Below are 12868 nucleotides of genomic sequence, written 5' to 3' on the forward strand. Positions count from 1 at the left end.
TGCCAAAGTGCTCTTGCATCTGCCGCACGCGGAAGGATCATCCCTGCCGGCCAAGGCCTTCCACCTGCGCACGAACGTCCTCCCGTTCTAATTCGGGGCCAGCACGTAATGCCAAGCCTGGCCGATTCAGAATAGTCGCTGTCCCTGTAGCCTCGTGCAAGGCAAGTACGTGCAGGTGGTCCAGGTGGTCCAGGTAGTGCCATCGCGACCTCGACAGCGGCCTCGGTCTAGGCGGCGGCACCGCCATGGCTGTCGACCGGCCAACACTCGACCTTTTCGATCAGATAGGTGCGGTAGAGGGAGATCGAGGCGAGCGCGGGGGACATCGAGGGCATGCAGCCATCTCTGTACCTTCTTCTGATGAGGCTAGGCCTGGCAGGACGTTCTATTTTCGAAGAAATCGAGGGCGGCAAGAGTCACCCAGACGCAGAGGCGCTGCACAGCCGGCTGGAGCCCCGCATACGATAACGAGGTGCACCCAGAGATAAGAAACGACCAAGGACAGACGGGGCGAGCGGCGGGCGGCGAGCGGAGCCATGGTGGAAAGTTCCGTCCGAGCCTGCCGCGGCTGTTCCCCATCCCGTCCAGCATACCGCACCGTACTCTGTCTTGACCGCCCACGACTTCAACGCCGGCGACGGGCGTCAAGATGCAATCGCACGCCCTCACCATCCGTCACCTTGCCGGTCGTCAGAGGGGCGATATGCGTCGCTGCTCTTTTAGAAGCGGTTGTCATTAAGCCCAGGCCGTGCCAGCGGTTGGCAATCAAGTACGTGTTCGTTGCCCTCTCAGATTAGGTAACGGCGTCCTTGCCAAAACAGCATACAACGGATTCGTGATTCCGAGACCGAGACGTGGTCCAAGGCCACGTTCGTAGACACACGAGCGAGCGAAACCCACACGATCGATGACTTGGCACCATCTCTTGGTCGGGCTGACGAGCCGTCCCATCCGATGGACCATGTCATATCTCCTTGCTCTTGTGTACTGCAAAGGCATACATGCGTGGCCCTACAGAACCGCGATGCCACGCATATCCTCCGACTGGGCTGGGCGGGGAATATCTTTTAGAGCTCGGGGCGGACGTCGTCTGCGTCCTGCCAGGTGGCCGTGCTGTACCTATCGATGTGCTTGCCATGGTGTTGGGGGGCTTGGATCGGGCGACCGACTCCTTTGCGCTCGTCATTGCTGCGGGCAGGGCGACCGGTGTTGGTCTGTTGGCACGACGAAAGAGCTTGGCGTCGAGATGGCCAGGCTGGCACTGCAAAGGCGGGCGCCCATACTGACTGCTTCGCCGGCGACGTCCAGCTGGCGAGAGACCATGGCCATGAAAGGGCACCGCACAGCACATCCCGTTCCCCCATCTCTCGAATTCACCGGTGCATCGATCTCGAGAGGGGAGCCGGCTTCGATCCTCTCCCTTGGTCACGATTGCACTGCCTCGCGTCGCTTGCATCGTCGGAGGAAAGAGACGACGACACGCTCGAGCTCTGCATCACCATCCGAGATCTTGGCAACCGCATCCGCTCCAGCAACATCAGCGTAGCAGCAGTATAACCTGGCTGGCGCACCGCTGTAGGTATCAAGAGCCCGTCACGTCGGGGTGATGTGGGGTGCGGCGGCACGAGGATGGAGGAGCTCGGAATCGATTCGGTCGTGCGTGCGTGCGTTCCACCCCTTTGGCCGTAGGGGCCTAGCGTCTTCTTGGCATGGCTGTGATGAAAGCCTTGGCAGCCAGGCAGGTCGCTTGCTTCTCGGAGAATAACGACAGAGGGCCTGCCTGCCTGCCTGCCTGCCTGCCTCTCTGCTTAGCCACAGAAGCCAGGGCATCGACTTCCATCCAGAGTCTGTTCTACCCGAGCGAAGCCAGTCGAGACGAGGCGCCGTTATTTCTGGGTCCAGTTGCAATCGTCGTCGTCGTCGTAGTCGTTCGTCGTTCGTCGTTCGTCGTCCGTCCCTGTCATCCCTTTCTCCTACGCTTCCCCCCCAGCCTTTCCCCGCCTTCACTAGACTCGACGTCGACGGCATTTGCTGGCATCGATTACTGCACCGCTACTGCTAGGTGCTGTAGGTACCGAACCTACCCCGCACTTGGCTTCATTGGCGTGCTGGCGAAGCAGCAGCGGTAGCGGGGATCGACTCGATCGAGCCTGGCCCGACATCCCACCAGATACATGAACGCCGCCTCGGAAAGACCGCGGAATGCGAAGGGAACTGCCGCCGTATTGTTCTACTCTTCGTGACCTTGCCTGCGACGGCAGTTCAAAGAGTACGGTACTCTGTCCGTGCTGAACAGCGGTCGCTCCAGCAGAGATTCCCGGGCCACGGCTATTCACCATCTCTCCGGCCTTGGTGGCCGCTCGCTCCGCTGCGACTGGCCGTCCTCTCTCCGCACCTGATCCTCATACTTCGACCTCCTCGGCCCGTTTCTCTCTCCACCCTCCGAGCCGTACTCGTCTCGCTCCCACCGACTCGCTTGGCCGCCTCTTAGGCCCTGCTCCGCATCCTCGAGGGAGCGCCTCTCGTCCCTCTTGGTCTCCTTCCAGCTCTTCTTCTGCAGCGCCTCGTCGGCGTCGGCGTCCCTGCCGAGCGCCCTCAGCCTCCTCGCGCGTCCAAAGCGGATGCCCTCGAGGCAGAACTCGATGCCGTCCTCCATCTTGGTCTTGCGCTCCTCAACCTCCTGCCGGTAGCAGAAGGCGAGCGGGAAGCGGTACGAGAGCCAGAGGTAGAGCGAGAGCGAGCGGTGCAGCGACTCGAGCAGCATCAGCGTGTTGGAGTTGAGCAGCGGGTGGTCGGACGCCAGGTGCGACGCGAGCGGCTCGGCTTCAATCATTCTGCGCTCCTCGGCCGACTTGGCGCCCTTTAGCTTGTCGCCCCGATGCCTCCGCGCCTCGCCCATCGCATCGAGCGTCAGCTTCTCGACCTCGAGCGTACCGAGATCGGCGCTGCAGGCGTCAAACTTGACCAGGTTGCCCCGCGAAAACAGCCGCACGCAGCTGGCCAGGAATGCCATCAGCCGCTCGTCGCGCGTGTTGGCGGGGGCGTTGCCGAACTTCTCACGCTCCTGCAGCGTCAGCAGGTTGCTCGAGGCCGCCTCGACGAGCGGAGAGATGCTCCGCTGCTGCGAAAAGTCCGAGAGGAAGAACGACTTCGGATCCACCCGCGCCAGCAGCGAGACGTCGCCGTAGATCTTGTCCAGAGGCCTGAACTCGGTCTGCGCGGGTTCCCCGGCTGCCGCCGACGAAGACGCCTCGCTCGCATCTTCGGTGACGTCCACAACCCTCTCGGCGGGAGTCGGAGTGGCAGAGGCGGGCAGGAGCGCGGAGAGGTCCGCCATCGCATCGCTCGAGGGCTGGATGGCCGCCTGCTCGATGGGAACCACCGGCGCAGCGAGGGCCTCGCGCAGCATCTCGAGCTCGTTGGCGTTGCGCGTCGTCACGATGCCGCCGTCCGGCTCGTCGCTCTCCCGCTTGGTTCCGTACCGCCCAGCTCGGCCGGCAATCTGCTTGATCTGCGACGTCGACATGGCCACCGTCTCTTTGCCGTTCCACTTTGTCAAGGTGTCGAAGATGACGCGCTTGATCTTGAGGTTGAGGCCCATGCCGATGGCGTCGCTCGCCACCATGACGTCGAGCTTGCCCTCGTTGAAGAGCTTGGCCTGCTCGCTCTTGGTCTCGGGCGGCAGGGCGCCGTAGGCGACGGCGCAGCGCAGCTTCGTCTTCTGCTCGATTTCGCGCTTCAGGTTGAAGATACCCGACCGGCTGAAGGCGACGACGCAGTCTCCCTTCTGCACCTTGGTCAGGTCGCCGTCGAGCGACTCGTCGGCGATGCTGAGGGGCGTCAGCCGCTGGTACTCGTGGACATACACCTCGTCGCCACAAGCCTCGGCGATGCGGCGGATCAGCGGCACGGTCGACGCCTCTCCGCACAGGTGGATCTCCTTGGCCGGTAAGCCGATGACGGCGTCGGTCCAGGCGTATCCGCGCTGACGGTCGCCAATCATCTGGATCTCGTCAATGACGGCGACATCCCAGGCCCGTTGGAGGTTGACCATCTCGACGGTGCACGAGTAGAGGCCTGCCAGCGGGTCGACGGTCCTCTGCTCCTCTCCGGTGACCAGGTTGCAGGCTCGTGGCGGCACGCCGGGCGAGATGGTGCCTTGGTTGAAGCGCTCCCACACCTCGTGGGCCAGCAGGCGGAGCGGACCGGCAAATACGCCCGTCCGAGCCTTGGAGAGTGCGACGAGGGCGCCGTGCGTCTTGCCAGAGTTGGTTGGGCCAATGTGCAGGTGGATCTGGCGGGTGAGGGTTCGGGCCAGCGGGTAGTTGTAGGTCGGCAGGCGAAGATCGGTCGACTTGCGCAGGAGCGACAGCTGCGATAGCGTCGCCCTCAGCACCTCGCGGTCGACAGCTGCCGCCGAGTCGGAGGCTGAGATGTCACGGACGTGGACCTCAACCCAATCGATGAACGCCGACATGCAGGTCCGGGGCAGGCACGCGTCTTCCTCGATGGCATACGAGTCCCGGATCGCATCGATGTCGGCAGTGAAGTACTCGCCGTTGGGCGGCTCCGCAATCGCGCCCGGCTTGAAGCGGCGGCCATACGGCACGCCGGGCGTCAAGGTCTTTTGCCTGACCTTGGCGCGGATGTAGCCCTTGGCCTTCTGTGCCCAGGTCCAGTAGAGGTGGGCGATGATCTCGTTGTCGGTGAGCGTCTTCTTGCGGTGGGTCGTGAAGGTCCCTGGCAGAGCTTCGAGGCGCTCGAGCACTAACCAGGCCGTGCGCGCCGAGATGCCGTAGTTCCTGAGCCTCGGGACGATGTCTGGCCGCTCGCGGAGCGCGTCGATCTGCGCCGCCAGCTTGTCGCCCATCTCGATGCGCTCAGGCCGGGTGGGGACGGGGAAGCCTGTGAAGACGAAGGGCTTCCTGTAGTTGGGGTCTGCCTGTCGCTTCTTCTTTTCGAGCTTCTTTTGCTTGCGTGCCGCAAACTTGGGGTCGGGCGCGGTGGGGTCGCCGAGCACCTGGCCGGGCTTCTTGGGAGCGAAAGTCATGGTGAACTTTGTGGTGCGGGAGTTGGGCTGCCGCTGTGTGGGCTGGGCAAAGATGGTGCGGAGGGACTCGTCGATGGGGCGGGCATGCTGACCCTCGGGATCGTCTTCCTTGCCGGCGAGGGCCGACCGTGTGTGCACTGTCCGCAGCAACGCTGGGCAGCCGGAGCTGGACCCGGTACGGAGGCAGGAGCCGTGGCTAGGCCGACTTGTGGCTGTCGATATCGCCCTGGCTGCTTGCGATGATGAGGGATGCGCCCTCGGTGCTCTGGACCGCAGTGATGCCGCCGAGCATGACCAGACGCGGTTCATCATGGCGGTCGAGGCCGAGGAGGCCGACGCAGACGCTCTCCTCGACAGCATGACCACGCCGATGTGACGACAGCCTAGGAGCCCAGTCGTCGGATCGCTTCCCGAGTTGCGTGCGAGGGCGGCGGGCGAGGACTGAAAGGGGAGGGGAAGGTATGTCGGGCGCCGGTGAGTGTGATGCAGGATGGCGTGAAAGGATCGAGGTGATGGACGCCGGTGGCAAAGACGACCGAGCCAGACGAGCAAACCTCGGTCATCGGAAGAAAGGCGAGGCGGGCCCGCGGGCGAAGAAAAAGTTTGCGGGCGGGCAGAAGAGCGGCGTGTGGAGGAGCAGGCGCAGCCAGCCGAGCTCGTTGCCCTGCTCCCTCGACTGTCTGGCCTGCCTCCGCCCTTCGCTCGACCCGGCACCATCCGTCGGCCGCTGCCCTGCATCGCTCCCTCCCCTTGTCAGCTTTCTTTCTTCGCTTCCCGTCGCCGTCGCCCTCACCGCCGATCGGAGTGGTTCAGGAGCTCAGTAACCATGAAGGTGGTCGGTCTGCTGTCTGGCGGCAAGGACAGCTGCTACAACCTGTGCCACTGCGTCAAGAATGGTCACGAGCTCGTGGCGCTGGCCACGCTGGCGCCGCCGGCCTCGACCGATGAGCTCGACTCGTACATGTACCAGACCGTGGGCCACGATGCGGTGCACCTCGTCGCAGCCGCCATGGACCTGCCGCTCTACCGCCATCAGATCAGCGGCACTGCCGTCAACCAGGCCGCCGAGTACGGAAGCCGCCGACCGCCGGGCGAGGCCGGCGCCGACGCCGATACCGACGCGGACGGCGCCGATGAGCCGTCGGATGAGCCGTCGGACGAGACCGAGGACCTGTACCGTCTGCTGATGCAGGTCAAGCGGCACCACCCGGACGTAGAGGCGGTGAGCGTGGGCGCGATCCTCTCAAACTACCAGCGCGTCCGGGTCGAGCACGTCGCTCTGCGCGCCTCGCTCGCCCTGCTGCCCCTCACCTTCCTCTGGCAGCGCTCGCAGCCCGAGCTCTACGACGAGATGATCCAGGCCGGGATGACGTCGATCCTCATCAAGGTCGCCGGGATAGGTCTCGAGGAGCGCGACCTGGGCAAGACGCTCCACCAGATGCGGCACAAGCTCTGGAAGCTCCACGACCTCTACGGCGCCCACGTCTGCGGCGAGGGCGGCGAGTACGAGACCCTCACCCTCGACAGCCCGCTCTTCAAGAAGCGCATCGAGATTCAAGAGACCGAGACCGTGATCCACTCCGACTCTGGCTTCGGCAGCGTCAGCTACCTGAGAATCAAGCGCGCCGCCCTCGTCGACAAAGAGCTCACCGCCGACCTAGAGGCGACCACGATCCCCGACGATCTGGACGCGCTCAGCAAGAGGACGCTCCAGGCCATCGGATCGGCTGAAACATCAAGTGCCGGCGGCAGCACAGCCCAACGAGGCCAGATCGCAGCAGACGGGCTGGGCCGACTAGCCGTCGACCAGGAGACCGTCGTTGGCAAGCTAAAGCCTTCGCTGACGAGGCGAGGGAGATGGATGAGCATCAACAATGTCGACGGTATCGATGCCGCCGAGTCATCGCTCGAGGAAGAAGTGGTGACCGCCTTCCGCAGGGTGAAATCCCTGCTGTCCGGCCAGACGCCTCCGCTCGACCTCACCCATCTCACCCACATCAACCTCTACCTCTCTTCCCAGTCCCTCTTCCCGACCATCAACGCCATCTACAAGCGGCACTTTGGGTCCTCGCCTCCGACGCGCGCCTGCATCGCCGTGCGGCCTACATCCTCGGCTCGCTTCCACCTCTCGGCCGTGGCGTTCGACGACCTCTCCCCGTCCTCCGGCGCTACACCCCTGCCAGAGAGGAAGGCGCTCCACGTCCAAGGCCGGTCCTACTGGGCGCCCGCCAACATCGGGCCCTACTCGCAGGCCGTCACGATAGGCGAGAGGATCTTGATCGCGGGTCAGATTGGACTCAGGCCCAAGGACCTCTCTCTGCCGGACGTAGCTGAAGGTCTCTCTGCCCATCAGGCCGCGGGCCTACAGTGCACGCTGGCCATGCAGCACGCGCGCCGCATCTTTCACGCCACGCTCGAGTCCCGCCTGGGTCGAGGCTGGATGGACGGCGGCATCTGCTGGCTCGACGAGAGCGTCGATGTCGAGATGGCGCGACGGTGCTGGGCCGCCCAGTTCGAGGCGCAACCGCGCGAATCGAGCGACGGCAGCGACGACGACGACGACGACGACGACGACGACGAAGGGCAAGGGCAAGGGTGTTGGCTTGCACCGCACGCTGTCTTTTCGTCGGGTGCATCCATCGCTCCGCCCATGATCTTTGCGACGCTGCCCAGCGGCAACCTGCCTCGATCGGCCAAGGTAGAATGGCAGGTAACGGCGCATACTGGCCGCAGCGTATCGCGGGACGTTACGGGCGAGCTTGTTTCACCATCGCCTCTCTCGACTGCTACGAGTGGACAGGTCGATGACGATGACGATGATGACGACGATGACGGAGAAGCGGACGTTCCGACCTTACAACGCGGCTCGATCGTCTGCGGTACCGATCAGGTGCGCTGCGACGTGGCGCGCCTCTGGTCGAGACGGGGCGGCTCTTCATTCGGCATTGCCTCCTTCTTCCCATCTCCGCCTCCCGCCGCGGCCGCCTCGGAGGCGGAGACGGAGCAAGGAGACGATACCGCGATCGGGCAGGCACGGGCCGACGTCGAGCAGCGTGCGTTTGCGAAAGCGCTGCTCTACGTCGATGGGACGGACCTCCAGGCTGGTAAGTCGATGCTGGACATTGCTGTTTTTTTCGGTCGGGATGGTGTCGTCGCTCATCCTCCATCTTCTCCTCTTCCTCATCGTCACGCTCTGAAGCTTTCGGTCTGCTTCGGCAGCTCTTCCCCGCCGCAAAGACAGACGAGATCAACGCCATCCCCGTCTCCCGACTCCACGCCTTCCCAGTATCCGCATCGGCCGGTCTCGACCTGCTCGTCACGGCCGCATTCGCCCTCGTTTGGCATGGCGTATGAAGCTTGCATTCATCCAGCGCAGCCTAGCAGCACAGGCCTGCGTCGTGACAACCGAATCCAACACTGCCGTCCACCCACATTCCTCTCCGCTTCCGTCCCATCCTCAGGGCGCCCCGCCGGGCGTGAGGGTGTCGACCATCTCGCGGAACTGGGCCACGATCTGCGCCTCTTTCTTGGCCTTTTCCTCGGCCTGCATCTTGAGGATGCTCCGCTTTTCCTCTGCGCTGATGACCTGGTTCTCCTTGCGGATGCGCACCGCGTTCATCCTGCGGTGTCGGCTGCCGCTCATGACGAAGCCGGCCTTTTCGTAGGCCTCAATCTGCTCGGGCGTCAGGCCAATCTCACCACGCCGCGGGATGCGCTTGCCCTCCTGCAGGAAGGCGGCCATGGCCGAGCCTTCGCCCGGGCGCAGCGCGCCTCCGTACGCGCGCGGGTCGATGGGCTTGCCGTCGTCGGCGACGGGGAGCTGCGGTCCCACCTCTTCCTCGTCATCGTCGTCTTCGTCGTCGTGACCATCGCCGCCGCGGCCCTTGCCCTTCTTGGCCCGCTTCAGCCCGCGCTCCCACTCGTCCCGATTTTCGTCGTAGCGGTCCAGCTCGTCGTCGATATCCTTGCCGTCGGCACCTCGGCTGCGCGACCGCTTCGAGGCGCTCCTCGATCTGTGGCGGCGATGCGCTGAGCGATCCGATGAAGACGACTCGTCCGACGAAACGGACCTCGAGCGCGGCCGCGCCGAACGGCTGCGAGTGCTGCGTCGCCTCTCTCGGTCCTCCTTGGCATCCTCGCTGCGATGCCTGTCGGAGCGGGATCGAGGTCGATCCTCCCTGTCATGCGAAGACCGATGGTGACGATGGCGGTGGTGCTTGCTGCTCCGGCTCTTGTGCCTTCTGTCTTCGTCGTCGTCGTAGTCGTCGCTCCTGTCGCTCTCGCTCTCGTCGTCGCTGTCGTCCCTTCGCCTCTTGGACGAGCTGCTGGTGTGCTTGCTCCTCGAGCTGTGGTGGCGGCGGGAGCTCGAGTGGCGGTCGCGGTCTCGGTGCGAGCTGCTGCTGCTCTTGTGCTTGTGCCGGCTGGACGAGTGCTTCGACGACCGGCCCTTGCTCTTTCGCTTCCGCTCCCTCTCCTTCTCGCGCTCATCCTCCGAGTCCGGCAGGGGTGACTTGGGCGACGGCGGCCAGATGGACAGGGTCGATGCTTTCCGCTGCTGATTGCGGCTCTCGAAAAAGCTTCCGTCCGTAGCGTCGCCAAATTGCGGAGGGCCCCTCCTCCAGCCTCCTCCGGCGCCGCCATCCTGGCCACCCGATTCGAGGGGGCCGCCGTTCCGCGGAGGGTACATGTTGCCAGCACGAGCGTCTTGGTCCCTTCGAGGAGGCTCGTAGCGGTCTTCGTAGGGGCGAGGCGGCCCGTCGAAGCGCGGTGGCGGCGGTGGCGGCCGGGAGTAGTCGCCTCGGCGCTGGGTGTCGTGTGAGTCGTAGCTGGGCGACGGTCGGCGCGCCCTTCCGCCCTCGCCGCGAGGGGAGCGATCCCTGTAGCTTCGGTCGCGATCATCGTCGTCCCGATCCCGGCCTCGACTGCTGCCGTCGTAGCCGTAGCCGTCGCCGTCGCCGTCGCCACGTCTGTCGGAGAATCGTCGATCTCGCCCGTCATCGTCGCCGCCACGGCTGCGGTCGCCTCCGTCGTCCCTAGACCTCTTTGACTCGAGCAGCCGCTCCCTGAGCTGCCTCTCGCGATCTACGTCGCGGCTGCTTCCAAAGTCGCGCTCCTGGCGCTGCAGATGGGGTGGTGGGCCTCGGACAAAAGTGGAGCCGGCGTTGCGGTCGGTGTTGGCTGAGTCGGAGTGGGGCACGCGGCCCATCCTGCTTGGGTGGACGTGGGCCATGGCGATCGATGGGCGAGTAGTGCCGACAGTGTCCGCTCAGTGAAGACGAGCGGGAAGAGGGGCGGGGTATGTGTGCTGGCAGAGGTGCGCAGCAGAGGAGTGGTGGTGGACGATGCAAGGAAAGGGGAAGGGAGCGTGGCGTTGCGAAGTGGAGTCGAGCAAGCGCTGGCCCGCCGCCCCATGCAGGACAGCCACGCAGCCAGTCAGAGAAAGACGCCGGCGGATCCGAGCGGCGCCCCCTGGCCGAGGCAGCACCGACTTCGGAAGAAGCGAAAAAAGGGTGCACTCGAGGGAACCGCCAAAGCTTTGCGGCCTTCGTCTTGCTAGCCATCCTCCCCGTCCCCTTCCCCTAGCCTAGCCTCCTTTCCACTGCCTCGTCCGGCGCCATAAGCCATCGGCCCCCCTCGACTCAATGCCGCAAGCTGCCCGCGTCATCCATCCCTCGCCCGACGTCAAGCGCGGCGTCGAGTACTGGGAGGGCGTCGCCCCCACCGTCGGTGAGTCAAGGCTCCTCGTCGCGGCCCCATCCCCCGCTCAACCTAGCTCGCCCGTCGCTGACCTTTTCCCCCTCTCTCTGTGCTGTCCCTTGTGCTCTCTACCCGCTCTCGACAGACGGCGTCCTCGGCGGCTTCGGCCACGTCTCGCGCATCGATGCGCTGGGGTCACGCACCTTCCTGCTCAAGGTGCTGCCGCGCCTCTCGTACTGCGCCCCCGCCTCGATCAACACCAGCCCCTTTGCCTGGAAGCAGGACAAGGTCGCTGCCCGTGGCGGAAAGGGCAAGGCGCGCACCCGGGCGCTCGACTGCGGCGCGGGCGTCGGCCGGGTGACGGAAAACAGCCTGCTCCCCATCGTCGACGAAGTGCACATGGTCGAGCCCGTGCCCAAGTTCCTCGCAGAGGCCAAGAAGAACTCGCCAAAGTGGCTGCCGCTCGCCACGCCGCCGTCCCAGTCGCCGTTCCAGGCCCGCAAGGCCGCCCACTTCCACTGCTCGACGCTCCAGGACATTGACCCGGCGCGACCCTACAGCTCGGCGCAGAAGGGCAAGGGCAAGGAGTTCGATCCCACCGTCTCGGTCGATGACCAAAACGAAGGCGGCCCTGCGACAGGATCCGCAGATTCGGCCGCGGAAGCGACGTCATCCACCGGCGACGACCACGAAGCGGGCAGCAAGCACGAGCCGCTCAAGTACGACGTCGTGTGGAACCAGTGGTGCCTGCAGCACCTATCGGACAAGGACCTGGTCGCCTTCCTCAAGCGCTCAAGACAAGCGCTCAAGGACGGTCAAGGCGAGGAGGGCATCATCGTGGTCAAGGAAAACGTGTGCCAGGAGGCCGCCGACGGCAACGAGACGGTGTGGTACGACGACGAGGACCACTCGATTACACGCTCGACAAAGGCCTACGAGCGCGTCTTTGCCGAGGCGGGCCTCAAGGTGATCAAGTGCGAGGTGCAGCAGGGACTGCCGCAGGAGCTGTTCACTGTGAAGATGTGAGTGTGTCCGACCCGCCGCGGGTACAGCGACGGCGGCGCTGGACGACGACGATGCTGATCGGATATCCAACGACCGGTGTCTCCTCTCGCTCCTTCAATACACAGGTGGGCGTTGCGATAGACTGCTTCGTGTCCCGCCGCAATGGAGACGCATGATACCCCCAGCATCTTTTAGCAGCGGGACGCCGTTGGCAGCGTCGCCGAGATGCTGACCGCCTCCAGACTCTGACTCCATGCTGACCTTTGCCTCCTGACTGAGTGACCCGAGCCTCGGAGATGCGTTGCGCTCCGCCCTTTCTGCCCTCCCTCCCTCTACTCCCTGCGCTCTTCACGCCCTCTCCTCTCCCCTCCCTCACCCCGTCTTAATTGGACGACGGCACGCTTTTCCCCACTGCCGCCTCGCCCTCATTCGTCGGGAAGATGAAAACCTGCCGACCACCGTCGTACCGCCTTGGGCGCCTCCCCTTTGCTCGCCCCACAAAGAGGATGGTGCCTTGGATGGACGGAGACGCCGTCATGCGTCTGTTCTCGCTCTGGTCGCAGAGGACATCGTTGCCTTTTTCGCTGTACTCTACGCTATCCTCGTCTCGCCGTGGCTCAACCAGGGGCCAAATTGTGATCACGTGGTTGCCATCACTGATCCGAATCGGGCTCGTGGCGCCGAACAGGGGCCAGTCGATGGCGACGAAGACGTCTCGCTGCGACGGCGATTGCAGCGAGCCGATGCATGGATGGCCACGGGATCTGGTCAAGATTCGATAGGTCAGGGGTCCCAAGAACGCCGTACGTCCGAGTTCATGCTCCCCCTGTCGAAAGCTTATCGTCGCGGCCGGCTCGTTAGGTACAGGTCCAGCCAGGCCCGTGATGCGGCGATGAGCGTCGAGCTCGAGCAAACACGCAGCGAAAGTCACGTACTGGACCTGCGTGCGCGAGAGCGAGATGCCGGGACGGACGGCGGTCAAGGAGGCCAGGCCAGGGCGGGCGGGCGTGTCGATGATCCGCCTGCCGTGGTTCGGTGCCGCCAGGTAGCAGCAGCGCTGAGCGGAGACGTTGAGCAATACAACTTCTTTCAGCCGGAGACAATGCGAATGAAGGG

At 64.6% G+C, this 12868-nt stretch overlaps 4 protein-coding genes across 4 annotated transcripts; 2 read left to right on the forward strand and 2 right to left on the reverse strand.

The window, feature by feature from the left end:
- Window positions 1–2230: 2230 nt before the first annotated feature.
- On the reverse strand, window positions 2231–5050 carry PFL1_01617 (uncharacterized protein; the record flags this gene model as incomplete). The annotated part of the gene is made up of 2 exons (XM_007879127.1): window positions 2231–2249; window positions 2337–5050. 2 exons carry the CDS (start codon window positions 5048–5050, stop codon window positions 2231–2233), a joined length of 2733 nt encoding a protein of 910 aa, XP_007877318.1.
- Window positions 5051–5876: 826 nt separating this feature from the next.
- PFL1_01618 (uncharacterized protein) lies at window positions 5877–8404 on the forward strand (the record flags this gene model as incomplete). Its single annotated transcript, XM_007879128.1, has 2 exons — window positions 5877–8154; window positions 8250–8404. 2 exons carry the CDS (start codon window positions 5877–5879, stop codon window positions 8402–8404), a joined length of 2433 nt encoding a protein of 810 aa, XP_007877319.1.
- Window positions 8405–8507: 103 nt separating this feature from the next.
- Window positions 8508–10280, reverse strand: PFL1_01619 (uncharacterized protein; the record flags this gene model as incomplete). The annotated part of the gene is made up of 1 exon (XM_007879129.1): window positions 8508–10280. The coding sequence occupies one exon, from the start codon at window positions 10278–10280 to the stop codon at window positions 8508–8510; it is 1773 nt and encodes a 590-aa protein (XP_007877320.1).
- Window positions 10281–10692: 412 nt separating this feature from the next.
- Window positions 10693–11893, forward strand: PFL1_01620 (uncharacterized protein; the record flags this gene model as incomplete). The annotated part of the gene is made up of 3 exons (XM_007879130.1): window positions 10693–10777; window positions 10893–11769; window positions 11878–11893. 3 exons carry the CDS (start codon window positions 10693–10695, stop codon window positions 11891–11893), a joined length of 978 nt encoding a protein of 325 aa, XP_007877321.1.
- Window positions 11894–12868: the final 975 nt, after the last annotated feature.

This window comes from Pseudozyma flocculosa, assembly GCF_000417875.1.
Source record: "Pseudozyma flocculosa PF-1 unplaced genomic scaffold scaffold00004, whole genome shotgun sequence".
In the NCBI taxonomy this organism is placed as follows: domain Eukaryota; kingdom Fungi; phylum Basidiomycota; class Ustilaginomycetes; order Ustilaginales; family Ustilaginaceae; genus Pseudozyma; species Pseudozyma flocculosa.